This window comes from Merops nubicus, unplaced genomic scaffold (genome assembly GCF_000691845.1).
Source record: "Merops nubicus isolate BGI_N331 unplaced genomic scaffold, ASM69184v1 scaffold20916, whole genome shotgun sequence".
NCBI lineage: Eukaryota > Metazoa > Chordata > Aves > Coraciiformes > Meropidae > Merops > Merops nubicus.
Window position 1 is genome coordinate 1 of NW_008614762.1, and position 27,355 is coordinate 27,355.

The window sequence follows — 27,355 nt, forward strand, 5'->3', positions numbered from 1 at the left end:
TCCAACTAGATTCTGTCCCATTAACTGTTGGATGCCAAGACAGGGCATTACGTTAACTGGAACTAAGACAGCAAACCCAGAAGCATGTTTGCTTTGAAGGACAGTATTTCTGCTGTTGGAAAAGATAGTCACTATTTTTATAGATGACCACTTTTTTTCACGTCACAATGTGTCATTTTGAGTGTACCAAAGGAGGTGATACTTGTGACTGCTTTTATTTCTCTTAACACCAACAAAGCCTGAGCCTGAGTGTGCTGGTGTCAGTGCCTTCCCCAGAACCATTGCACCCCTCACAATCTAGACAAGTCGACGGAAGACAACTACAGATTACAGAAGTTATTGATCACATTTCCAAGTAAAATTTTAAAGCCATCAATCAGAGAATTAAAATAATTATGGGTATGTCTTATACAAAATCCAAAATTAACTGTGTGAAGACTCACTGATTGTGCAGTTCCACCATCAGAGACTCATTAATGATTCAGAGATGAATAATGCATTAATATAACTGCTTCTTTATGTATATATTTTAGTGCATATTTTTTTCATGACACATTTTCTTACTCTGGACTTTTAACATAAAATCATTGGAAAGTTGTCTCCTAATGGCATTTATCTGTTCATAACATGCAATCTATAGCTTTGTTGGCCCCTGATACTAGCTTTTTTAAAAATAAGTTACCTACAGGGCAAGCATATTGTGGAAAAAAGTTGAAATAAGACTGTGGATATAATGGTTACGGCAAATAAAACAAGGATGCATTTTTCAGCTGCTACTGATGAGGCCATTTTATTAGCCATTTTATGACACTGTTGCACTAATACAAAGACTAGGAGACTATAGGGAGGCTAAACAGAAGAGAATTAATTGTTGTGTTTTAATTTTCTGCCATTAAATCCATTCTGTTTGTACAGGAAAGCAGAATTTATGCTGTAGCCAAATCTGGTTTAAGGATGTCTGAAGCTTTCACCATGGAATCTCTTAATAAAAGTAAGTAGTTTAGCTGTTCATTCATGAACAAAAATTCTCTTCTTGGGGCGATTTGTAAGCAAGGATCAAATGTCTCATAGTCCTCTAAGATATTTTTATGAAGTTTCAGTTATCTTCTTTTGAAAACCTGGAAGGACTTTGGTTACCTTTCCACTGTCTTCTGTGAACTTGACTTGTGGCTTTGTGCTGAATTTGTACTTTGTTCACTCCCATTTTCTTTGCAATTCATTTTGATGATTCTATACCAAGTACCAAAGTAAGAAATGATACTTGCCTTTTAAAAAGGGTTAGTGGTCATGAGTACAATTTATACTGCTTAAAACCACTGTAAATTTAAAAAAAGCTGGAAGTCTTATATCCAAAACAGTTCAGGAGTTAGTTTGCTTTTTATAGCAGTTAAACAAAAAAAAAATAAAATTCTATTTGGTTAATTGAGGGGTAAATTAGGAAGGTAATTTATAAAATGTTGCTTTTTTAGGTGCTGTTTCACTACCTTCGTATTCCATATCCGGATTATATACATCTCTGCTATATAAGAACATGACCACTCCTGTGTACACCACTTTGAAAGGGGTAACTGTATTACTGTTTAAAGGCAAATCTAAATACCATTAGGCTTCACATCCAGGAATTTGCTGTTTCACATTTGATGCTGCCATGCCAAATATGTCATAAGATGATGTTTAGAGATCACAGAATCCCAGAAGTAATGGAAATGTCAAATAGCTGGAAAAAAAAATTACTTCTGCTTATAAAATGTTACCATCCCAGGTCAGTTCTTCTTAGGTTCCTTGCTGTTTTTTCCCAAAGGCTTGTTAATTATTAAACAGAGCCACATGGTGTTCAATGCCGTAATTAAAAGTGTATGTATGTGTAGAAATGTCTTTGTGTCAATGCCAAAGCTGTTTATAGTCAGATAGCCAGCAGTAATTAATCACAGAATTGTTTGTTTTCTGGCAGCCTTTTATGATTTGGAAAGAGCCGTGCTTTGAGCCACCTCAGGTTTCTGTTTTAAAGTGTGGGGGTGGTTGAGGATACAGAGGGAATTCAGTTTTATGTTAGTATTGGTGTGCCAAAATGCCAAACCCAAGGAAGAAGAGCTTTGAACGTTAGGAAGCCAACAGAGCTCTGCCATATGAAGGAAATGACTGGTATTATGCAGGGTATCAAAGAACATTGTGTTGGTTTCTGCAGAAAGCAACTCAAATAAGCAACAGCCCCTTTGTGGATGAGTCGTCAGGGTCGGAGGAGGAAGACAGCTCGCGGTCCAGCTCCAGGACTTCGGAGTCTGATTCTCGAAGCAGGAGTGGCCCAGGCAGTCCTCGGGCTATGAAACGAGGTAGGCAAAATAACAACAAGTAACCTCTGGGAAGCCTGGAAAACTAGGCAGTTTACATGATCTTCTTAGAAACAGATTTCTTCCCTAAACATCATCGACATCTTCAGTCTAGGCTTTTGTCTCAGCCGTCAAAGCCTAGATCTGCTGTTAAAGCAGAGGAGAGGACTGTTATACGTGGCTTTATTGCCCTTATTACAGATGTCTTTTTAAGGCATTAATCTAGTAGCTGGCTGTGGTTGTGAGGGAAAAGTGACTTGTACATTTAAAGCAAGAAGTGCCATTCTATCTATATTCTGTCATGCCAGGGACTTGCTACAACCATTAACTGTAGGCAGGTAAAAATGATGTAGAAAAAAAATAGTTGCCATCCAGAAAAAAACTTGCATATGTTCAAGTTTATAAAACAAAGTAGCAGTTTCATGTGACCAGAAAGCAGGTGGAAAAGCTCCCTCAACACAGTATCTGGTTCTGTCATTTTGTGCATTCTTTTGTGCATTTGACTTTCTTTCATTTTTACAGTGATTGTCTCAAGGTCCTGTGCAAAGATTTAAGTTAAAACACTTGAATCCAGTAATGTTCTGTCTTTTGTGGAAGACAGATCTCACAGCTGTAGGTAATCTCTGTTTTCCAGCTGCAGAATGAAAACAACATGCTTCACAACATTGAAAGATATGCTGCTTCCTCAAGGGGTGACAGTATCAGTGTTAGTGTACCCCTGCAAGTATTTCTTCACTGAGTAAACCAAGGAATGCTAAGATCCCAGTGAGACCAAGTCTTAAGATCCCTCATTAAACATTGCTTTAGAAATGCAAAATGACATTGCCCAGTAGTTTGTTATACATGTTAATATCCCAGTTAGCAGGAGTTCTGCTCTGATACACCTGAGCAGGTTGGAGGAGCCACTGGTCCATCAGTTTTCCAGTGCCAGCCACACCTGGTGTTGAGTCCTGGTTCCAGGGATGTAGTTACAGTTTTGCTACATTAGTGTGGAAAGGACCCATAGCTCCTGCTTCCCAGCAGCTCCATCCTGCTGAGCAAAACCCAGTGCCATGGCAGCAGAGGCATCTCATGTGACATGCACATCAGGAAGTGTAAATTAGCTGATTTAGTAGCTGGTTTTGTCCACAGTTTATGTCTGTAAAACAGAAGCACTCCTTTTGTTGATGCTTTCTTCTCATGAAATAGTCCTTGCATTGTTTCATGCATGGAAACCCTTCCTAACAAAAAATTACACAGGTACCTAGCTGTTGAAATCACATTGTTTAAAAATTTAGGCAGTCACAAATTACACTAGTTGCATAATTAGCTTGCTGCATATTTGTTATTATAGATTCTACATTAGAAAAGAAGCAGGGACTCTGAAAGCCCAGGTGGCCTACCAAAGCAGTAGCTGAGAAGAGCTCTTTTTTAAAAAAATAATTTGCAAATGAGTTTGGAAACTAATGTAACAAAGGAAACAAGAAATCTTCATTTCAATCTCAGAGAGTAACCTTTCAAAGAACAGTAGTCCTTACAAAAGGATGTTCACATGTTTGAAAATAATTGTTTCTATGATGACTAAGGGAGGAGTTTTAATTTTTATTGGTGATTACAGTTGAAAACAAGGTGCTTTTTTTTAAACAAACTCAAAAGATTTTGTTACAAAGCCACAGTATAAAAATTCATACTAATTGCAAAATAAAGACAGCCACCTACAAATTCAACTTACAACAGATCTTGAGCATAGCTTCTTAGTACACAAAGAGCTGGATGAGAAATCTAGATGCTAGAGCAGATGGTAGAAAGGGAAGGGGAAAATTGCTTAGTTTAATTAAAGATCCTGTATTTTTTTTTTTAGAGAATGAGTATGATGCATGGCACAAAATCCCTCCTTAAAAACACTGTAGTAATATAACATATAGAAAAGTACTTATTTGCTGTTTTGTTCACAAGTGAGTTGAGTTTTATGCAGAAAAAGGGAGTCAGGTATTAGCACTGTGCTAACAGTTTGATATGCTGATATTTTAAAAAATGCTTAGTTCCTGATGGATTTGTACTGATACTTGTGTTTGCCTGCAGATCCTACTCAAGTATTCTTTCTGCATTGATACTCAGATCTCCTTTGTTTCTAATGTAATTAAAAAAAAACACAAAGAAACACCTTTCTTCATTTAATGCAGGTGTGTCTCTGTCTTCTGTGACCTCAGAAAGTGACTATGCTATTCCTCCAGATGCATATTCAGTAGATACAGACTGTTCAGAGCCAGAACAGAAGCTTCCTAAGACCTCTTCCTCATCTAGTGATAATGGAAAAAACGTGAGTACTGAAGTTGTGTGAGGAGGTGTACCTCTGGTGCTGGGTCTATATTGTGTTCAAAGACTGCTACTAAATCTGTGTATTCATTCTGGCTGTCTCACAGACTGCCTTAGGAGTACAAATAGCAAAATACACCAACAAGAAGTTAGCCATCTAAGTCTATAATGATTGAAGGGAAGTGGAGGATAATTCTGAGCTTTCTATATAATGAATAGAAATAGGTAGACAACTCCAGAAGACAACTGAAAAGCACTTAACTAGTTCTGGTATAAGATTACATATGGAGTGCTAAAGTCAGCTTAAAATTATTTGAATGTTCAGGAAAATAGGGTCATTCTGCTGAAAGATTTGAAGGCATCAGTAGAAACCTAGGTACAGCAATACATTTCTATGGTTTCCTCATATAGGGAAACGTTAAACACCAGAGAAATAAGTAGATGCAACATGTGAGAATAGGCCAAAGAAACCAAACCATTATGGTGTATTTGTCTGTCTCGGGGAGTTCTTTAATGGCCTGTGTTACTAGTTAGTGTCTTAATATATGAGTGGTTCTTAAAATACATCACTGGCTGGTGATGAAAAGAATTTAAAACTTTCTTCACAGAGCAAAACTGTGAACTCTGCAGGTGTACATGCTACAAGTATGTCTGTGCAGAGCTCTGAATTACAGTGCTCTGCATCTGGTCTGTAAGTTAGGCCATAAAGTTGGGAAAAAAAAAAAATCTATTATATTAATTTTGTTCTTTGTTTAATATAAATAATTAGTAAAACCAGGAATTATCATATTCTTCATTCTTTTGTATCGTTCTGGGCAACTCACTCTCCTTCATGTACTATAACTGTAAGTAAGTAGGGAAACTAATTAGTTATCCCACATGTATAACATTTGTCTTAATTGATGCTTGTAAAAACTTTATCATCGGACTAGAAAGCTCATCAGATACACTATTTGACATGCTTTTAAGTCATCAAAATATATGTGTTTGTGTGTATTTATACATATCTTCGAGGGGTATAAGTATATATGTGTCCCTAATTACTTTTCATCTAACTTCTAAATTATCAGGAACCTTTGGAAAAATCTGGTTATCTGTTAAAAATGGGTGGTAAAGTAAAGACCTGGAAACGACGGTGGTTTGTGCTTAAAGGAGGTGAATTACTCTACTACAAATCTCCAGTAAGTACATGTAACTTATCTGCTATTTAATATTAGGTTGTTTTTACTGAGAATCTGGAGCTGCTGGAGGGACAAGGAATGCATTCCTGGTGTCTGAGCTGTTAGAGAGTGATTCAGGACTCAGTTCTGCAGTAGGTGTACAAGGCACTCAATGTCTAACTAGGAAGTACTTTTCAAGATTAATGTTTAAATGAGTTCTACAATTATTTATGGCTCTTTGTTGGTAGATTTAAAATACTCTTTTTCCATTGTCTCCATACAGAGTGATGTCATTCGAAAACCTCAAGGTCAAATTGAGCTAAATGCATCTAGCCAGATTGAAAGAGGCGATGGAAAACAAACAATTCAGGTGCTTGCTTTTCTCATCTGTGCTTCAGTGGGTATTTAGTCCCTCCATCCCCAAAACCAACCTGTTGCTCCAGTCCCTATTGCGCTGGAAGTCCAAATCTGAACTTGGAATTAATCAGTGCCATTCACTGGAAACCAAAGAGTCATTTCAGTTACAGAAGCTATAAAAACACCTGCCTGTAGTCTTGTTTGTATTGCTGCAAAGGTCAGATTGTCACATATGAGATATGAATAGAGTAGTCTTGGGGCCAGCCATTAGGGTTGAGAGAAGTCATTTGTCTGAAAGGAGATGAATTGAATTTTCTCAAGTTTGCTGTCCTGGAGATAAAACCTTAGACAAGGTCTGTCTGCTCTGCCTGGCCATGAAATGTTTCATTAATGAAAAGTCCTTTGGGGAAAATAAACTCTCCCAAGCTGTGAAACGACATTGGGTAGTATCTGCTACAACCTCCACAGGGTGGGGTCAAGTGTATGATGCTCTTAAAGCTCAAGACTCTTCCATTACAACATAGCTGACCACAGAAAAACGAACATACTACCTGACTGCAGATTCTCCCAACATCTTAGAAGAATGGATCAAAGTACTACAGAATGTTCTTAAAATACAGGCTGCCAGCCCGCTCTTCATACAGCCTGAAGTCAAGCCAACCATGAAAGGATTACTTACAAAGGTAGGAACACTCTTCTTCCCCAAATCTGCTTTATTCTATATTTCTTAAGAATAATATCTAAATGAAAATGGCCCTACAATACAAGACAAGCAAGACATGTATTTGGTTTCAGAACACTCTTCTTCCCCCAATCTGCTTTTTTCTATATTTCTTAAGAATAATATTTAAATGAAAATGGCCCTACAATACAATAAAGACAAGCAAGACATGTATTTGGTTTCCCAGGACTTCACAGTGTAAGCAGTCCAGAAGGACTACCAACTCACCTACTTTGGGCAGTATTTTTCTTTTGGTTGTTTGATTTGGTTTGCTTTTTCTTTTTGTCTCTTCAATTTATTAGTTCCTATGTTGAGTTCTTCATTTGCACTTCAGTGGTATCTGAGTTCTTCATATGTTCCAGTAGCTAATTGACCAATCTTATTTCAGTGGAGTGCTCTGTTTTACTATATTACTCACTGGGAGCAGATAATTTCAAGATTTAATAAGAGTAGGAATTTTTATCTTCTAATGCTTCCATATCCTTAGCTTCCACTAATTTAGGCCTGATCCAAAACCAAATGAAAAACTCATATTGGCCTTACTAAGCTTTAGACAAGCATCTGATGCTGCTTTAATTCTTATGGCCTTTAATAGAGTTACACAGTTCTAATTACTGTCTAGTAATGTGGAAGGGAATTTGAACCAAGGTATTTATTCCCAGCATCACTGAAGTTCAGAGATGGTGAAATGCAGTCTGTTTCTGTGGCTGTGCATGTTTGTAATGTCCTGTCATTTCAGGTGAAACATGGATATTCCAAAAGAGTTTGGTGTACCCTAGTTGGAAAAATTCTGTATTATTTCCGTAACCAAGAAGACAAGGTAGGTCCCTTACTTGTTTCCTCAGTGAATAGAAGATGACATACTGAAGTAGAATTTAAACAATAAGTTACAGCTTTATTAAGGTATAATTTGCCTGGGTAGTAAATGCTGATTTTTATCTTGATTACCAAACGTTTAGACTTCACAGATTGGTAGCTTGGAAGGTTCATATCTAATAGACAGTAATCCAGGGCACGTCCAATGGCCTCCTTCTAGAGGATGTGACATATATTCTGCATCTTCTTGTCCCCCTTCTAGCTGAAGGGGGACACCAATTTGCTGACATTTCAGGTCTGTCTTTCTGACAGGCATGAAACTCCTCAGAAAAGATCTGTCTGTCATTGACTTCTGGAAGCTGACGCTTTCTAATGTGTGTTTGCAGTGGGCAGTGACTGCAAGTTTCAAGAAATTAGATGTTCTTTTTGTCCCTCAATTGACTTCCAAATCCTGTGCTTTGGTATGTCACTGTACCTCCACAGTGCTGCAAGAAAGGGGGGAAAAAAAAAAAAGCCTAGTAGGATCCAGAGTTTGCTGCTTTGCAGATGTGTGTCTGTGAGGAAGATCTTCTCCCATTCCCCATCAGGATTATGAAAAAGGAGCTCACTGTCTACAACTGAAGTGGACAGAAGTGGAATGGAGGGCAGCAAAAGAAAGGGATGAGAAAATTATTTCTAAAACCTAGGGAAAATACTGTTGGAAGAAGAAATGGGATCCAATCTGCTTTAAGTTAACCTCCCAACATCCCATATCCTGTAGAACATGAGGAGCTCAGAAAGAGCAAGACCTGGCTCTTCCACAGTGGGCCTGACCTTTAGTTCTCTACCCACAATTGTGCATATTGTCAGTCATATTTCCACTCATATTTACCTACAGAGCTGACCAAGGGACACTCCCTAGTCATACTTTTCAGCTGTCCTTTATCTCCCAAGGCATTATATTTTGTCATCAAACATCTTTATAATGGAGGTGGGTCAGGAACAAGATTTTTGAAACTTCTACAAGAATTCATGTTAGTGCTGCTGAGGTTCTGAATATTTGATTCATACCCTTATTACCTAGCTGTACCAAAAAGACTGCTGACACTTGTGAAAATGGTAACAGTCCATTGAGCCATGACAACCAACAGTTCAACAAAATACAGAAAATCTCATGCATTACTTCACAGATAAAGAAATAATCACACTGGACCCAGTAATTTGTAGTGTTTGTATAAAGCTAGTTATTCCCTTTGTTACCCTTTCCTTTGTTAGCCATTTTTAAACATTCAACCAAACCTTATTTCTGTAACTATATGAATGAGATAGCAGTAACCATCCATCAAAGCATTTTATTTTAATTAGTCTTTTTAAAAAGTGTACTACAGGGCTGGGGAAACAAATGATGAGAGTATTAATCTCTAGTTCATCTTAGAAAGACATTAAAATTAACTTGTATTTTCTCCTATGAAGAAATCTCTGTTTAAAGTATCTGAATTTAAACATTTTTCCATTGAGGATTTGAGGGTTTTAGCATGCCCTTTAGAAACAGCTAATTCTGCTGGATTCTTGCAACTACTTCCCTCACATTTTGAACAAGGTTTTCTGCCCTTTTAAAGCAAAATTGAAACTAATTTGCTAGCTTGTAATAGCACAAGAATTTAGCTTTTGTTAGCAGAATATGTGTGGGAAGTTTTCCAAAGGTAGTTAATTTCTAGTCTTCAACAATTTCCTAATTAAAAACATGTTTGCTGTAGCTGAATGTCTGTGCAGAAACAAATGACACAATCTGCAGTGGTTAATGCAGTAATGGAGTCCATTTAAGTGGCCTCCTTTCAAACCGGAATTCAAATTAATACATCGGCCAACTCTGATTTAGTTTAACTTAGTGAGTAAATTGTTCTTGACTATTTGTATGTATAGTGGCATATATGTATAATGTCATCTCAATTTTCAGAATCTTGCCATAGTCTGAAAGTGGAATGTTTCTGGAATGCCACAGAAAACACAAATCACCCTGTGGATCTTTAATCCTTACTAGTGAGAGCACTGAAATAAAGAGTCTCTGCTATGTGATGTCTTCTTCAAAATGATTATATTATTAAGAGCTCACTTTATCTAATCACTATTCAAGAAACCCACACTAAATTGAGTCAAACTTGCCAGCTACACTCCAGTATGGTATTTTCAAATGGTATTATTGAGAAGCCTCATCTTCTTTTCACTGGTGTTGGTATTTCAACACAACTCACTTCAGGCTGACATTTGAATGTGGCACAAATAAGATGCTAGTTAGTGTAGTGCCCAACTGTCTCTCTGCCAGAGGGAAACAAACATCCCTCTCTTTCTGCTGAATCACTAAGTGGGGCTAGACATCACAAACAACACAGAAACAATAGCTGAGATTTCCTCACCATTAGATAACACTCTTTGGAAGACCTTAATGTCTGAAGAAAGAGCAGTGGTGCTGTCTGAAGGGAGGGAGCTTTGTATAAAGTAGCCAGTAAGGACTGTCATTGTCTGTCAGTCCTGTCACCCAGCTGTGCAGACTGCATGCTATATTTCTGTTCATTGTGCCTTCCTGTTGATAATAACCATGAAATAATTACTTCTGTGAAGATTTCCTTTTGAATGGCTTTTCATATAGAATATTACCTGATAAATGACCATAATTACATATACAACTTAAAACTCAAGTCCTGTGATCTGTCAGACTGGAGAATGAAACCAACTGAGGAGGTCTACCACACAAAAAATGTACTTTCTGAATTTATAGCACAAAGTGGGTATGTCAACAATACACTGCTATCCTCTGAAATACCAAGATAGTAATTAAAGTTCTAGGCTTGATCCAGGGAATATTTGCTTGGAACCAGCTCTGGACACTCAGAAGAATTACTTTTCTCACCCTAACAGACATTACTGCTTTAACTAGATACAGAAGCAGAGAATTCTTTTAAGAAGAAGAATTTTTTAGAAGAGAATTTTTTTAAGATCTCACTTTCAGACTTTGGCACATACCATTCTCCTCCTGTTGTCTGCAACAGCTGGCTTAGCTGACATCTCTTGGCAGGACTGAAAATGAATAAATACAAACCAGAATTAATGGTAGTTCATGTTTTTCTTGGTACTTCTAAAATAAAAAATACAAAATCAGTATGCGCTGAAGGAAATATTTGCTCTCTTACCACTTCTGATATTTACTTCTAGTTTCCTCTTGGTCAAATCAAGATTTTTGAGGCAAAAGTTGAAGAAGTTGATAGATCATGCGATTCTGATGAAGATTACGAGGCTAGTGGTCGCAGTTTATTATCAACACATTACACTATTGTTATCCACCCCAAAGATCAAGGACCCACTTACCTCCTTATAGGATCCAAACACGAGAAGGTAATAAAAGGACTTTTTAACTCTGTTTCAGTAACACGTCTATGGAGTATGGTGCTCTGATAGGAATATTTCTTAAAAAGGAGGCGGAGGGGGACCTGCAAGTCATTTGCCTTGTAGTTTGATGCAGTTAGCAAGGAAGAGGTCCTGCTTCATTAACACAGATCAGTTTGTCTGCAAAGCAGTGCTCTCACAGGCAATCCTTTTTAAAATAGATGACAATAAGCAGGCTTGCCTACAGAAGGAGGTAGTGCAGAATATCAAATATGCTGTAAATTGAGAGTTCTGGCACATTAACTTGTAGACAGACCCACAGCAGACCTTCTTGGGATGTTTTGGGATATAGTTACCATTTTCACTGATGAGACTAACAGTAGGGAAGACTGCTCTACCCAACTGAAGGATAAATGAGAGGTTAGTTAATTTTTATTATTATTGTTTCATTTTTCTCAAGTAATCTTGTAGACCTCATTTTACTTTCTGGCCTTATCCCCAGGTTAGCAGGATCCAGTATTGATAAAAAGGCTCTTTTGTTAGCTTTCTGAAGAGGAGAGGAGAAATACTCTGATAATTAGCCATGATTTCTGAAAGTAAAAGACTTCTGAAGAGAGCCCTGACCAATCTTCCTTGCTTAATATTTGTAACATAGATCCCACAAATACAAGTGTATTCAAACAAAGACAAACTTCTTTGGGAAAAAGCGCATGGTAGTGTTTCAAACTGAGAGCAAAAAACCTAATGAAGTGGCTCCTTCCAGCATGGAATGAGTTGAGCTGCCTTGTTTTTCTACTTTAGGACACATGGCTTTATCATCTGACAGTTGCAGCTGGAGCTACCAGTGTAAATGTTGGATCTGAGTTTGAACAACTTATTTGCAAATTATTAAATATGGAAGGCGACACCAGTAAGTTTGGTTTTGTTTCAACATACTGATCTTCTAATACTTATTTATCAAATGTACTTATGAACAGAATTCATTGCAAACCTGCATCTTTTATCCATTTAGCTTCTCAGATTTGGAGACATCCTACCCTTTGCCACAGCAAAGAAGGAATTGCTTCCCCTCTTACAACATTGCCATCAGAAGCCCTACGAACTGAAGCAATTAAATTATTTAAGGTAAAACCATAACAGAAGCCTTTTTTATTCACTGACTTACTATTTTAAATCTTAGCTAGAAAATGACTGCTATTTGGCTTACTAGAAATGTTCAACAGATAAGAGAAAAAGAAGTTTACTCTTCTCTTTAGTGAAGGTAACTGATGGACAGTAGCAGAATATCTCCATATTATCTCACCAAAAGGCTATCACTTTCAATGTAGAGATCACTTTTAATTGTGACAGAGAAGTTTAGGCTTCAACTGTTGGCACTCCTACTCAGGTTATTGAAAAAGTGCAAGTTAGTAAAAAAACCCCCAGCCATCATGGATGACAGTAAATTTTATCATGTAATTCATAAGCCCCAGAGAACTGAACAACATGGCTGGTTCTCCGTATTCAGAGAACTGTAGATGAAAGAGTATTTTTTCAGTTAGATTTCAGGAAGAACAAATGGTAGGCAAAAGAGTTGTAGATGTATTTAGATTGGCTAAAAGACACTTAAAATATTGGAAGAACAACAAAGCAAAGTTTAACTTTAAGCAAATCATGGATTATTTCAAATTCAGAGAGAAGGAAGAGATTCTACTGTTCTTTTCAATTTAAAAAAAAAATATTTTCTTCATATGAAGTAACTATTCTTAAATTCTCATTAGCTATTCTAGTAACATAAATAGAGAAAATATTACAGAGTAAAATTACTGAAGGTATTTTGCAACAGTTTTTCTAATTCATTTTCCATGATTTTCATACACCTTTAAAAAGGCACATATGTGTATCTCCCAGCAGTAGGAAAAGGCTTTATGACTAAGAAACACATAATGGTTCATAACTTCTGTGCTGCAGCTGGTTTCTTGAGAATTTCTGTATGTCAGCATGAGTGTACATCTCTGCCAGCTGAAGGCTGATAGGTGGCTGGTACCTGTGAGTGGGAGTATGCTGCAGTGCTGTTAACCTTCCTTCTCCTCTCTCCTGCCCTCACCCAGGTAAACTACTCCTAAGCATTAACTAATAGCCAGGCTATAAAGTCTACTCCAGAGACAAAATAAAATCTTGCTGTTCCTTTTTCTGTGTGTTGTGGAATAAATTACAAGTTGGAAGGCACTGAGCTTGGATAAATGAACTTGCCCCACAGAACTTAGAGCAATCTAAAGATTAAATTCCCTGGAGCATCAACTGTCTGGAGGATTCTGATGCAGTGGTTCAGATCTAGAAAGGAATTCAAGACAAGAACCATATGTTCAGTCACAGCCACTTGTAGGCAGACTTTCCAGTTTGTTTCTTTGAAATGTTTGAAGCACTTAGAAGAGGTATGCCCATCTTACTTTCTGCAATCTAGCAGCATGAAAATTTAAAAGAGAATGTAGTTCTCCAATAAAAATACATTTATATCTACTTGGAAATCACTTTCTGAAATATACTTCAGACCTAATTGAGATGATACTTGCCTAAAATAAATAAATTGGAGATGACTTACATGATCTTTATTGAACCTTTGTATAAATCAGTTGAAAAGTCAGGTATGGAATTGATTTAGAAACATATTGAGTCATGTTTCAGTTATTCCATTGCTGATGAAAATCAGCCCTGTGCATCCACATATTTTTAGATGGACTAGAAACAGATTTGGCTTCCAGCCGGGTTTCCTTAGTCTCCTGGTAAACTGGCATTGCAACTTTAATTACAGCACAATGTTAACAGTGTTACACAGAATGTCTAAAAGATTTTTGGAGCCCTTTGTATGTAAACTCCCTTGCTTATTATTTTGTCTCTAGACCTGCCAGTTGTTTATAAATGCTGCTGTTGACTCTCCTGCGATTGATTACCATGTGTCTTTGGCCCAAAGTGCTTTGCAGATCTGCCTCACACATCCTGAACTTCAAAATGAGATCTGCTGTCAGCTTATTAAACAGACTAGACGTCGACATCCACAAAACCAGGCAGGACCAATACAGGTAACCCAGTATTTATTTTGGTGGTATCTATTTCAACAGCAGTAAAGGAACTATACAGACTGTTCAGAATAGTAAAGGGGTTCTGCTCCTCTGTAACATCTGCTTACCTAAAATCACATTAAAAACCTGAACTGACATCTTACTGCTGCTGTGTGTTCCTGAAATGTTGCTATCCTCCATCAAAGTGTGTGTAGCTGGTGGCAGAACCTATCTGTGCTGTTTTTCAAGGCTGGATGTACAATGGGCCATCTCCAAGTTAAGTGTTGCGTAAGACATCGTGCATGGAACCCAATTCTCTTCTGCATCCTCCCTAAGAGATGTCTCATCAGGAAGGTTGGTGGGCTGAACCACATGGCAGAAATATGAAGTGTGAAGAAAAAGCTGTAGTGCAATGTGGTGGAATCTGGGATATGTTCCCACTTGTATGTGACCTGCATGCCAGACTGTACATCAAATTGTTGGATCTAATCTACTGGCATTACTTTTAAGAGTTAATGTGTTCAATAAAATGTTTGCAGCCTCATGCTGATTTTTTAAAGTCCTAAATTCATGTTGTAGTCTTGCTAAGTGTTGAGTAAGACATTGTGCATGGAACCTAATTCTCTTCTACTGCATCTTCCCTAAGAGATGTCTCATCAGCAAGGTTGGTGGGCTGAACCACATGGCAGAAATATGAAGTGTGAAGAAAAAGCTGTAGTGCAATGTGGTGGAATCTGGGATATGTTCCCACTTGTATGTGACCTGCATGCCAGACTGTACATCAAATTGTTGGATCTAATCTACTGGCATTACTTTTAAGAGTTAATGTGTTCAATAAAATGTTTGCAGCCTCATGCTGATTTTTTAAAGTCCTAAATTCATGTTGTAGTCTTGCACACTTCATTCTACTGCAGTATCTTCATGAAAACAGAGCTGATGCTGCATCCATCAAAGTACAGGTATTTGATGAAAGGCAACATCTGTGCCTGTGCCATCAAATTTCTTCTTAACTCCAGGCAAGTCAGATAAATAAATACAGAGAAACCTCATTTTCTAAATTTCAGTATGATGCATTGATACAATGTGAGAAAAGTAGCTGCAATGTTAGTAAGTGTATATCCAGAGTAGATGAGAGCAGTCTATGTTCAGTGAAACTATGGATATGTACCGAGCAATGAAAATATACCAAAATATTGAATTTCTTTTTTTCAAAAGTTACTATCTACTTGGTAGGAGGAAAATTTCTTATAGGTTGCTTCATAGTATATGTAACAGGAGAGCTGAATTAAAATTCAGGCTTTTCCTTATATCATACTTGTAGCTTTAGTATTTTTTTCATGTATATTAACTGGTTTTTATACAAACTGATCTGCTTTCCCATTTCCAGCCTCCAAAGAAACCTGGTGCACACAAGTAAACAGAAAGAGAGCATTGTGTCCTTCCAATGAGATGACATGCTTATTTACTCAGATTTTTCTCTGTGTTTTATTTTTTTATCCCTTTTTACAGCTGTTACTTGACTTGGCACAGTAAGCTGCACTGCTGGCCAGCAGCCACAGCAGGAAGTTTTACTTTGTAAGGTATTTAAAACAGTGAATGTCTTCCTTTTGTCTAGGGCTTGCAGCTCTTGGCTCTCTGTGTTGGGCTCTTTCTGCCCCAGCACCCGTTCCTCTGGCTTCTTAAACTTCACTTAAAGAAGAATGCAGATCCCAGGTATGCCTGAATATTATTACCCAGCTAGCTGACCAGTCTTTCTGAAGTACTTTATTTTCAGTCTTTTATTTAATATTTCAGACCTTTGATATATAATTTAAAATAAATTTGAGTAAAACTGGGCTCTGCTGCTACTAAAATGTAGTATATGTTACTTCTATGTATCACTTAGGAAAGCTACCCTTTGTTTTGAAAGACACTCTGCAGTGGAACTCTGTATATTGCAAAAACATGAAAACCAAAGTATGGCAGTTACACAAAACACTCTGATCCGTGGTCATCTTTGGCACAATTCTGTTGATCTCATTCCACATGGAAAAATGTGTTGGGAATCTCACAAAGTGAAATCTGAGTGCTCCTCCCATCTGGCATCCCCAGAAAATTTTACTCATCATTTACTATCCTTTAAGTCCATCCCCAAGCATTGCCTTCTTTCTTGTTTTGTCACAGGACTGAATTTGGGAAATATGCAATCTATTGTCAGCGATGTGTAGAGCGTACCCAGCAGAACGGAGACCGAGAAGCCAGACCTTCCAGGATGGAAATCCTTTCTACTCTCCTGAGAAACCCCTACCACCATTCACTGCCCTTCAGTATTCCAGTTCACTTCATGAACGGCATATATCAGGTAATGGCAGGCAGACCATGAAATCTGAGCTAGCCCAAGCCCCTGCTGTTAGCATATACATGAAGTAGTATATCAGAAAAAATAATTTTAAGTGTTCAGGTAAACATGGTTCAAGCTTCAGCCTGTGCCAGGGCTGGCAATGACAGGCATAAGATACTGGTGATCTGATTTGATCAACAAAGAGTAAAGGTTTGGGGGAAAACCTTTAAAAGAAAGGAAAAAAAAAAACACCCCAAAGCTTCTTAAGAGTAAGAAATACTGAAGTTCTGTTTCTTATTTAACATGGCCAGCAGATGAATGAATTAGACTGAAGAAAAGGGAAAGGTATTAAATTCCACTTCCTTTCATCAGAGATCTTGAAAGTTAAGTATCTCAGCAAGGGCCTGGAAGCACAGCTGTAACTCCCATTATCAGCTCAGAAGGATAACTGTATCTGTGACAGAACAAGCACAGCTTCACTCTTAACTCTTTTGGGACATCATCAGTCAAAGCCTGTAGGCAGCTTTCCATGGGCTTCCATGCATACTGCTTTACATTCTGGTTTGTGTCTCTAACTGTGAGAGCTGGCTGAAAAGAGTTTTTTAGCAATGCACAGTATTCCTAGGTAGAAAGCAAGTTTTTATATGAAAGACACATTGAATAAACTTTTAATGTCAGGTCACAAAAGAACTCTGCTTTTTTTCCCCTCTAGGTTTCTTAATTGCTTACTTCCTACCCAGTAAAACAGAAAAAAAAAACCAAACCAACATGCATTTAAGTCATCCTAAAAGGTTTTAAAATTGCAGTTTGAGGATGAAAAGGGCTAACTGCTCATTAAGTCTTTATTGCTCAAAAAGTATATACTTCCAAGTATACATTACAAAATTGTAATACATAAATTACTTCAGTGGGATCAGCAAATAAGCAATTCTAGTGTTATTGAAAACTGTCATATTCATCTCTGAAGCTAGACTCAGCAGATTTGTTTAATGCCAAGCACTGAGAAGCCCAAAACAGAACTCCAAGATCCATGTTCAAGACATTTCCTTAACAAAAGAGTAAAACACCTTCAAGGAAGACACCTTCAAAACATATTTAAGTGAATACCAACAGCTAGTATCTGTGCAAAAACCATTTGCTATCTCTTGCTAAAATGCTTTAATACTACCAATAACAGACAAAAATCCAGATTTGGGAAAACAGAACACTCTATATGCTGATCTAAGTAGTCCTGACAGCAACATTTGTAAAATATTTTGGATCTGCTGATGTAGATCCATCATGTAATATACCTCTGAAGTTGCACATGATGAAAAATGATTAACTGATCTCCTTTGTTTCACCACCGTACTGAAAAGTGTAGGAAATGAAAGTTTTCTTCATTTTTCAAGTGGTATTTGTCACAAAAAGCTCAGATAATAAATTGCTTTCTGTTACATAAATTCTGTAGCAGAAGTGCAGCAAGTGCAAAGAAACCAATATAAACAAAGAAAATAAAACCCAAAAAATAACATTCGGAAGCATGTTAATAGTGACTTTGATTTCATAAACAAAATGCAGTAAGGTACAATCTTCTGGGAAGTTAATTTTTTGGGTGGAGAAAAACTCCACTATGTTGACTTCCCATGTGGAGATCTTGAATCTTTTCCATACCCTTAATGGAAATGTTTAATTTCCATTGGCAATAAGTTACTTACAGAGGATGGAATGGGTCTAACATTCCCACTGTTATCCTAAGGTGTATAATCTTTCAAAATCTTAGATTTAAAGGGGGTGGGGGAGTATAAGTTTGATAGCAAAATACATTTGGGCTGCTTTTTTAGGTTGTTGGGTTTGATGCCTCTACCACAGTGGAAGAATTTCTGAACACCCTGAATCAGGATACAGGGATGAGGAAACCAGCTCAGTCAGGATTTGCACTGTTTTCTGATGATCCCTCTGGCAAGGATATAGAGCACTGTCTTCAAGGAAACATCAAGGTAAACAAAAGCTTTTAATAAGCTCTGCATATAAAACAACAAATTATCTTCATTTTACAGAGCTCTCTTCAGACAATGTAAAGGAAAACATTTTTCAGGCTGAAAACTGTCTTTAGGTTTTGTTTTTTTTTTCCTAATGTAAAAGGAAAGATTAAGGAAAGGAACAACCATCACTTTTTCACTTGCTGAAATTCATTCAATGAACTATATTTAAAAGCTTTGTCTAGGAGACTGATATTATTCAGAGAAGTAGCAGCTGGGTTAAAAAAGAAAAAGAAAGCTGTTACTAGTCACAGTTCTTTAGAACTAAAAAGCAGTTGGAGTCCTCCATGCATTTAGAGATTTCAGTTAACAGTTCTGGTATAACTTCAAAAGATCCCTATTTGAGGTCCAAAAAGTCATTGATACTGGGGTGGAGATCCTGAGGGAGGGAAAAAAAAAAAAAGAAGGGGTTCCTTATCTAAATACAGAGTAATTAGGGTTCAGTTCAGGAAATTTCCAGTGTTTGGTTTGTCATTCTCCAGAATTCTGAAGTTTAGTTCTCTCTATTGCTAGAATTAAATTCTTCACAGTAAGGTGGCAAAGTCCAATATAATCTATGCTTTAGTAAAATATTATCTATTTTTCAAGTCTTCTAGCAACTAATGAATAATGAATTTGTTTGTGTGTCTGCTCCTACCAAAGCAGCCTTTTGCCCCTTTGGCCAACGTTCACAACTCCAGGTCACAAGGTGACAAAGAAGCTGGGGCACCACAATCAGCTCACTCCCCCTACCAGAATAATTACCATATGGAGAGCAAAATGTAAAAAAACTATACTTATTTTCTTGGTAAATGTACCTTTGGAAGCTGTTCACATTACTGCTTCCAGGAAGGCTCTTTTATGAAGGAAGGGTGACATGAAGCCCAGCAAGGTCCTAGGACTTCTGTTCCACCTCCTTCCCCTGTGGCCCACCTACCCACCTACACTGCTGCTTGTGAACCACTCCTGCTGCACTTTGTAAAAAACTTCATACAAACTTTAGAGCAGTTACTAGAAAGAACCTGAAAAGCTCCAGCATGCAGCAGAAAGAGAAGGCAGAGATCAAAAGCATTTGATTCATTAAATAACAGCTCACTCTGTAATTACACATTCATTGCCATCTGCTAAATCAAGTCCCTGGCCATTCCACAGGAGCATGTCATGGCTTATTTCCAAAGGCAGTGTGTGTGTCTGTGGCAGGATAAGCAAACAACAAAAACGTTAATTATTAAATGCTCCAACTAAGAAATACAAGTAAAGTTATCTTTCAGTAAGTTTAAAAATTCAAGCTATGTATGCTTCTCCTGTGGAACAGGTAAAAGATACTGAAATAAGTTGACAATTTCTATTCAAAGGTGTTTGCAAAGAGGAACACATGGCAAAGTCAGTTTTGCATTGCTTTCCTTCTAGATCTGTGACATTATTTCAAAATGGGAACAAGCCTCCAAAGAACAGCACCCTGGGAAATGTGAAGGCACAAGGACTGTCCGCCTTACCTACAAAAATAGGTTTGTTTAGCAAGTGTAACATAAGCCTGGTCCCAGTACTTGTTTTTAATTGCTGCAGAGTTTCCTCATCTGAGAAATACTGGCTGACTCAAAGCTTGCAAGAAACATAGTGAGTGGGTGTAACTAGCAACTTGGTTTTTTTCAATATAATTAATTCTTTCTGGTTCTTAAGATATGAGCAGGGCTGCCTAAAAGGGAAACAAGAAAAAAAACAAGCATCAACACTGAAGTCAGAAGACTGAAATTAAGTATTTGCCCACTGGTCAAAGTACGAGTGTTGCTCTGCTAATGTGTTTTGATGCTGACATAAACATGTCACATCCAGAGCAGATACTGCTAATCCCCAGGGCTAATGCATTTCCCTATCTGCTTTATTTAATAACTTTCTACCTTTTCTGTAGGCTTTATTTTTCAGTTCAAGTCCATGGGGAGACAGACAGAGAGAAGCTGCTGCTAGTATATCAGACAAATGATCAAATAGTCAATGGACTTTTCCCTGTAAACAAAGACCTAGCAATGGAACTGACAGCTCTTTTAGCTCAGGTAATCCTTGTGCATTAACGACTCACACAGCAGGTTTACAGATGAAAAATCTGAATACAGAAACTGGTCTAGGATTGCTTGACAGTCAAGTGACCTCCACCTTTTACATGTGACAGTGCAGGAAGCAGACTGGGCTGGAAACTTTGTGTGGGGCTGACTCTGTGCTCCAGTGGAAACACTTTTACAGCACGTGCTGCTGTTGGCACCAGTGCAGATAAAATGTGCTTCACCTCCTACACAGTCAGGCTCCCCTTGATTAAAATCATGTAATCATGTACCACTTCTTCATTCACAACTCCTTACGTGACTTCTGCAAGTTAATACACCAAAGTAACAGCTGTGTGATGAAAGCCTTTACTAGACAGGATCTTTATAAGACCTGTTGTATTTTTTAAAAATGGAAGGCTTGAGGGAAGGTTGTTGGGAAAGTTATTTCACAGTGTTGCTCGATAAATCTAAATTGGCTTATGTCAGCTGGAGATCTAGCAATCTCAGAGCAGACTAGTATAATTTATACTTGATATTTATGGTTATTTTCCATGCAAATAAACATCTTAAATATAAAATAAGAATGAAATTACTTGCATGACTTTTATATCAGTGAGAAATACATGTTCATTCTCAAACTAGTTTTCATTTTATACTTGGTAAGGCAGAGGAAAAGATAGCTTGTAATACCCAGCTAGAGAATTACTCTGGAGTAACAAAATATTTTCTTCTTTGTGGTCTATCCCTTAGATAGAGGTTGGAGATTTTGAACGGCCTTTCTCAACTCCAGCAGGGCAAGTGACTTCCCAGTCAAAGTCCAACCAAACATTAAAACAAGTTTTGGAGAGATTCTACCCTAAGAGATATCAGCATGGTTGCTCAGAGGAACAGTTAAGGTGAGATGTATTTCGTGATTCATATTCTCAAAAATTTAGGAATGAAAAGAGGGAGTTTCAAATTGTCATTAGGTACAACTTACTGTAATGCCATATTTGCCTAAACCTCTGGTTGAAACTAATTTTCTTACTAAAGAACCCATTTCCTCTGTATATTTGTAATCTAAACAGAGGACCATAATGCAGCACGCATTCCTGCATAATGCAGCACCCATTCCTGCAAGAGCTGTACAAGTTACTACACAGTGTTACAAAACCCAGTGATTTTGAAATTCTTATTTTTCTTATTCAGCAAATCTAAATTAAGTCTGTGCACAAACTAAAGAACTACTGCAACTAAAGGATGTGACAATCCAATCTGAGCATTTGCTATTCAAATGTGCAATCTCTGGCAGCCAGTCAATCTGGCAATAAGTTAACTTAGTGGACTTACTAGTAAGGTGTCACTTAATTTAAAATGAATAACCTGCAAGTTCATTTCAGTCAACACCTAATAACATGCATAAGAGCAGAACAGTGTAATAAATTATCCCAAGTCAGTGGTACAGCAATTTTGGAGTCAAATAAACATCATAGAAATGTTTTCCTCATTCTTCAGAACAAGGCTGAGAAATTTTAAAGTTATTACCATATGCACGAAGTAATATTATTATATACTCAGAAGATAATAGGGCCATTAAAAAGTATACACAAAACAAATGGAAAGTTGTGCAATTAATTTCAAAGAACAAAGTCTGTGGAGTCCTGAATTAGACCAGCTCGTGGAGGGTAAGTCAATCATGTTGAACTGTTCAAGCAGTCCCTGCAAGCCCAATTGCCAGAGCTGCAGGTCTGTGGCAGGGAAAAAGGACTCCATGCCTGCCCTGTCGTTTGTATCCTTCTGCTAAGGGGGCAGTGTGCCTTCATAAACGTCCAGTAAGAGTAAGCTGCAAGGTGAGATCTCCCTTCACCACACATTCCCCTCCCTTTTCTTGGGCTGCATTGAACAGCCTGTGGCTGCCTGGTGAGGCACTCCTGCAGGACACGGTGCTAGAAGGGTATTCTGGGGGTTGGAGGATTAGTTTTCCATAGGATCATTTTATTGAACCAGCTCAACATGGGGCTACAGAAGAAAAGAGCCATTGTGAAGAATTATCATGCATCATGAGCACCCTTTTTGGCAGCAGCACCCAGATACACTGAAAAAGAGTAGTGTTAAGCCCTATCTTCCACATCTCCTACTAGCCACAGGTGAAGGTATGTGCTAAGCTGGATGGATTTTTAGAATGACAACTGGCATAACTGTTGAGTACTGATAAAGGTAGATTGATTATCTGTAGAGACACATTAAAAGCTGTCCTAGACTTTTTCTCTTTATGCTGCCACTGCTACATCAATATTTAATCATAATGTTGCAGAAATTAGAAGATAGTTTGGAATTTTCATGTGCATAAAAATATGAAATGATGTTTTGGATTTATTTGATACTGTAGAAGTGATAGTTGTATTAAATCATCGTTTTAGCAGATGGATTCTTTTTTGTTCATTAAGCTCACTACGGGTAAGCACTGAAACTCCCTTCAGTCACTGAATGACAGATTTCCTTTCAACAGGCAGCTCTGTCAGCGACTGTCGACAAGGTGGATGGCGCTGCGGGGGCACAGCGCTGCGGACTGCGTGCGCATCTACCTCGCCGTCGCCAGGAAGTGGCCTTTCTTCGGGGCTAAGCTCTTCCCTGCCACAGTAAGAACCTCACCCCCTGAGGATTCTTTACATAGAAACACAGTTTGCAAATAGTTACACCTTTTTGTTGAAAATCAGTGTTATGCTGATTCCATCTCCTGTCCAGTGACTGACTTCTTTAAGCCACATATGCACCAGTGAAATGCAACAGCCGTAGTACTTGGTACACCATAACAGTAACTTCCCAATACACTTACTGGTTGGTTTACATAATTAATCCAAGTGGTATCTTTTCATGTTCCTATACCATATATCTTAGTTTGAGGTAGCTTTTTTGTTTTGGGCTTTTTTATCTAGCAGAATATTGAAAAGGCATCATTAACTGGCTATGGTAGGTGAACTTTGCAGAAACATGAACTGTTGTTAAGGGTATTTAAGACCACTTCCTTCTGTGCTGGCCTTTCAATTTCTCTTAAACCATTAATATCTTAATTCTGTTGATTCAAATAACAGCTATGTTAAACGTAACCATCACCTCACCCCATATGCTTTTCTGGAGAATCCCAGGAGGTCAATATATACATAAATATATAAAACTGCTTATCACCACTCTGTTCTTTGCATATGTAGACATGTATGTGCCTGACTTTTGTTTTATTTATTAGTAAGACTATACATTTTATTGGACTAAGCACTGGGGAGGGGTCTTCAAGAGTATTACGCTGAGTTCGTAGTTCTGCCACTGTCTGCCTACATGTCCCTGGGCCTCTAGTTCAATTCCTTTACAGCAGTTCCCTCCCAGTGTAAATCTTTGTAAGATCTGTGGACGGAGAGAGCTCTACAATATCGTGAGAGTTAATACTTATTTACATATTGCCTAATTTAGAAGCAGTAATTAAAGAACCTTTCTCTTTCTAGCCTCTAGCAACATCCTCAGTTGAGAAGTCCTTCATATGGTTTGCTGTACATGAAGATGGCGTAAGCATCCTAGATTACAGCTCTATGGTAAGTGGAATTTCTATTTTAATTTTGGTCAAAGTAGACTTTAATACTGAGTATATGGAGAGATTCACCACCACACTACATAAAAGATGGCATTAGCCTTCCACACTAGTTATCTAGTCTTTCTCTTAAAGCAAACATTCATTCCTTTCAAAGCGCTTTTTAATGTTATCAGCATTACTGTAGCACTAATAATAGAAATAAATAATGAATTCTTTGCACAGAATTTATTTTTGTTTATCAGATACAGTTTTTATGCCTTTTAATGAAATGTTAATGTTTTAATCATTCAGATGTCAGGTGATCTATAGTTACAGTTCTCACAATAACGTCAATTTTCTTTTCCTGGAGATTTCATTTTCCATTATTATTCATAATACATACACTCTGCAAAGAGCAGTTACTTTAAAAGATTGTTATTTTCATTGTATTATTTTTGTTTAATAGTAGGTAATATAACCCAATGTTATTTAATTATGTCATTTTCGGCTCTGATTTTACTTTGATTTGCAATAGAAGTTTTCACAGGAAACGACTTGTGGTAATCAGTGTAAAAAAGCAGTGCTGAGAAGATCCCTGCTTTAATTTACATCCTGCAAAGAAACAGAATGGCACGGTGCTATTAGCAAGTGCTAATATTGAATATCAGAAAATTAAAATCTCTTCTTCATAACTGTACTGATAGGGGCCTTTTCATTATGTTTCTTTGCAGTTAAATAGTAAAAGAGGGAGAGCGAGCAGCAGCTCTGTTCAGAGAACCAGTGAAATGAGCTTGCAGCAGGCTGCAGGCAGCTCGATGGACAGGATCCTTCAGAGCTGGCTGTGGCCTCCCTGCAGAGCACTGCCCCTTCACAGTGCCAGCAGGCCTGACTCGCCGTTCAAACATGCTCAGTTTCTAGGGAATATGCTAAATCTCTGTAGGAAGGATCAGAGGTATCAGAAATGACATTGCAAGGGGTAGAGAAAACATTATTTTTAAATAAGGGCAAAAAGTAACCAAAGGATGTTAAGTCGGTTATTGTCCAAATATTGTCTTTGGATGTATTTTGAATGTGAACATCTGCAGCAAATTCCTCTGAGTTGTAATGACAAATTAAATGTGCACCATAGACTCAAAGGCTGCTAATGTGGTGTTGAACATTGAACTGTAAGAGTTGAGGCCTGGAAAGCTGAGGAGCCTTGAAAAGCATTTATGTTTCATCAGAGATGTAGAAAAAAAGAGAAGAGAATTTGATTTCATTTGTGTCTATCCAAACTACATCACTGCACAAAAAGAAGTCCCATAGTTAAATTGTTTCATATGTCTCATACTCTGCCATTTAATTTGTTTAGACACTGCTCCGATTCCAAATAGAACACCTAAGATCATCTTCTCTTAAAGTCAATCAAGACTTGTGTAAATTGTTACACTTGAGTTGAAACCTGCTTATAATATCTTTCATCTAATTAATTTGAAATAGAAACAGAGGCCAAACTTGCAGAGTTACCATCTGCAATGGAAATTACTCATCGTGAAGGTCTGAATGATGCTGTCCCAAAATTCACAATTAATTTCAGGATTCACAAAAGGCTAACAATAACATTCTGAAAAATACATGTGTAATTATAATTTTAAAAGAAACACCTAAGGATTATCTTCTCTTAAAGTCAACCAAGACTTGTGTAAATTGAGTTACACTTGAGTTGAAACCTGCTTATAATATCTTTCATCTAATTAATTTGAAATAGAAACAGAGGCCAAACTTGCAGAGTTACCATCTGCAATGGAAATTACTCATTGTCAAGGTCTGAATGATGCTGTCCCAAAATTCACAATTAATTTCAGGATTCACAAAAGGCTAACAATAACATTCTGAAAAATACATGTGTAATTATAATTTTAAAAGAAGGATTTGTCATGATCTGTTTTTCCTGCATTTTCCTGCTTATAACTTTCTGTTTTGCTTTTTGGGTTTTCTTTTTGAAGCGATCAACAGTTACATATGCGTATAAGAGTCTGATGACTTTCGGAGGCTATCAAGATGATTTTATGTTGGTCATTAACAATGCTCAGACAAAGGACAAATCAACTGAAAAACACCTTTTTGCCATGGCAAAACCCAAGGTTGGTATATTACCTGAAACTGTTGCCTACTATCTGCTACTTTTCTACTTTCTCTGGTGGGTAATCCTTAATAGATGTGAAAGATTAAACACTTTTCTTTATTCCTAATATTCTCAGATTGTAGACTTTGGCAGAGGCTTTTAGAGAGCTAACGGTGACAATACTGATGTGTAACTGTCCTTTTCACATCCCTAACTATTCCAAATTTTTCACAGAAGGACAAAGAAGGCTATTAAGGACAGGAATTTTAGGCAGTACCTAAAACCTAGTTTGTTTGCTTGATCAGCAGCAGAGACAATTTTTAAAGATGGTGCATTTTTGTACTACAGTGGAATTGTAGAACACAGGAACCAAAAGAACAGTCATTTCTTAAAAATCCTAGGGCATTTTTACCTTTGGTAAAGAAACTGTTCATGCTTTTTGAATCTAGATTCACTTCTTTGCTAGTAAGATTGACTGTCTTTTTAAAAAAAAGCAAAGATTTCAAAGTCTTTTGCTGTTGGTCAGAAAAATTCATGAAACTGAAGACAAAATCCCACATATAAATTTGGGTTGAATTATGGCTCTTCATACAGATAAGCATAATGAAATACATCTGCTTAAATTATCCTCAGATTGTGCCCTTACAAGCAAGGTAGTGTGGATTGCAAAGACAAAAATATGTTAAAAGGCTCCCAGAAGTCTTTATGTGTTTTATTTACCCAAGTCTTTAGTTCTCCAAGCACTACTTATTTTCTAGCAAACTGAGGAACACATCATGAAAGTTTTTTCTGAGAGCATCATTTTTCTGACTTCAAAAATCTCTCTCAGAGAGAAAGAAGCCATCTGTTCAAATCATTTAAGACTGTGGAAGACAAAGTGTCTAGCATACTGATGGGATTAACATTACATTATTTGCAAGAAGCAACAGAAAAAAGCTCTATTAGGCATCTCCTCTCTCCCCCGTCATTAATGCGCTTGATAAAGTACTTTTCCAGTTGATGGTGATTGTCACCTGCTAAAAAGTTAGCTATTTTTTCATCAGTCAAAACACATCACTGTATTTTTCAAAGAGTTTTGTATGTTCCTGTTATAGATTCTTGAGATCACTCTACTGATTGCCAGCTATATTAACAACTTTCATCAGCTGAAAGGAGCTGCTCATCACCTCTCTGCTCCGGCATTACTGACACCTCAGACTGGACAGAAGCTCAAGGAGGTGGGGAGTCAGCCACTTCTTGCAAACAACAGGCCAACCAAGTGTCCCACTTTGTTATGA

General features: G+C 37.5%; 1 protein-coding gene across 1 annotated transcript; it reads left to right on the forward strand.

The window, feature by feature from the left end:
* Positions 1 to 915: 915 nt before the first annotated feature.
* PLEKHH2 (pleckstrin homology domain containing, family H (with MyTH4 domain) member 2) lies at positions 916 to 27,355 on the forward strand (the record flags this gene model as incomplete). The annotated part of the gene is made up of 22 exons (XM_008942343.1): positions 916 to 991; positions 1,470 to 1,564; positions 2,186 to 2,330; positions 4,490 to 4,626; positions 5,693 to 5,803; positions 6,066 to 6,152; positions 6,664 to 6,822; positions 7,600 to 7,680; positions 10,866 to 11,045; positions 11,838 to 11,946; positions 12,049 to 12,161; positions 13,916 to 14,095; positions 15,690 to 15,787; positions 16,238 to 16,415; positions 18,218 to 18,373; positions 19,805 to 19,902; positions 20,304 to 20,445; positions 21,184 to 21,329; positions 22,922 to 23,051; positions 23,910 to 23,996; positions 25,960 to 26,097; positions 27,173 to 27,355. Coding segments are annotated over 22 exons (2,829 nt in total), but the record flags the coding sequence as incomplete, so codon positions are not given.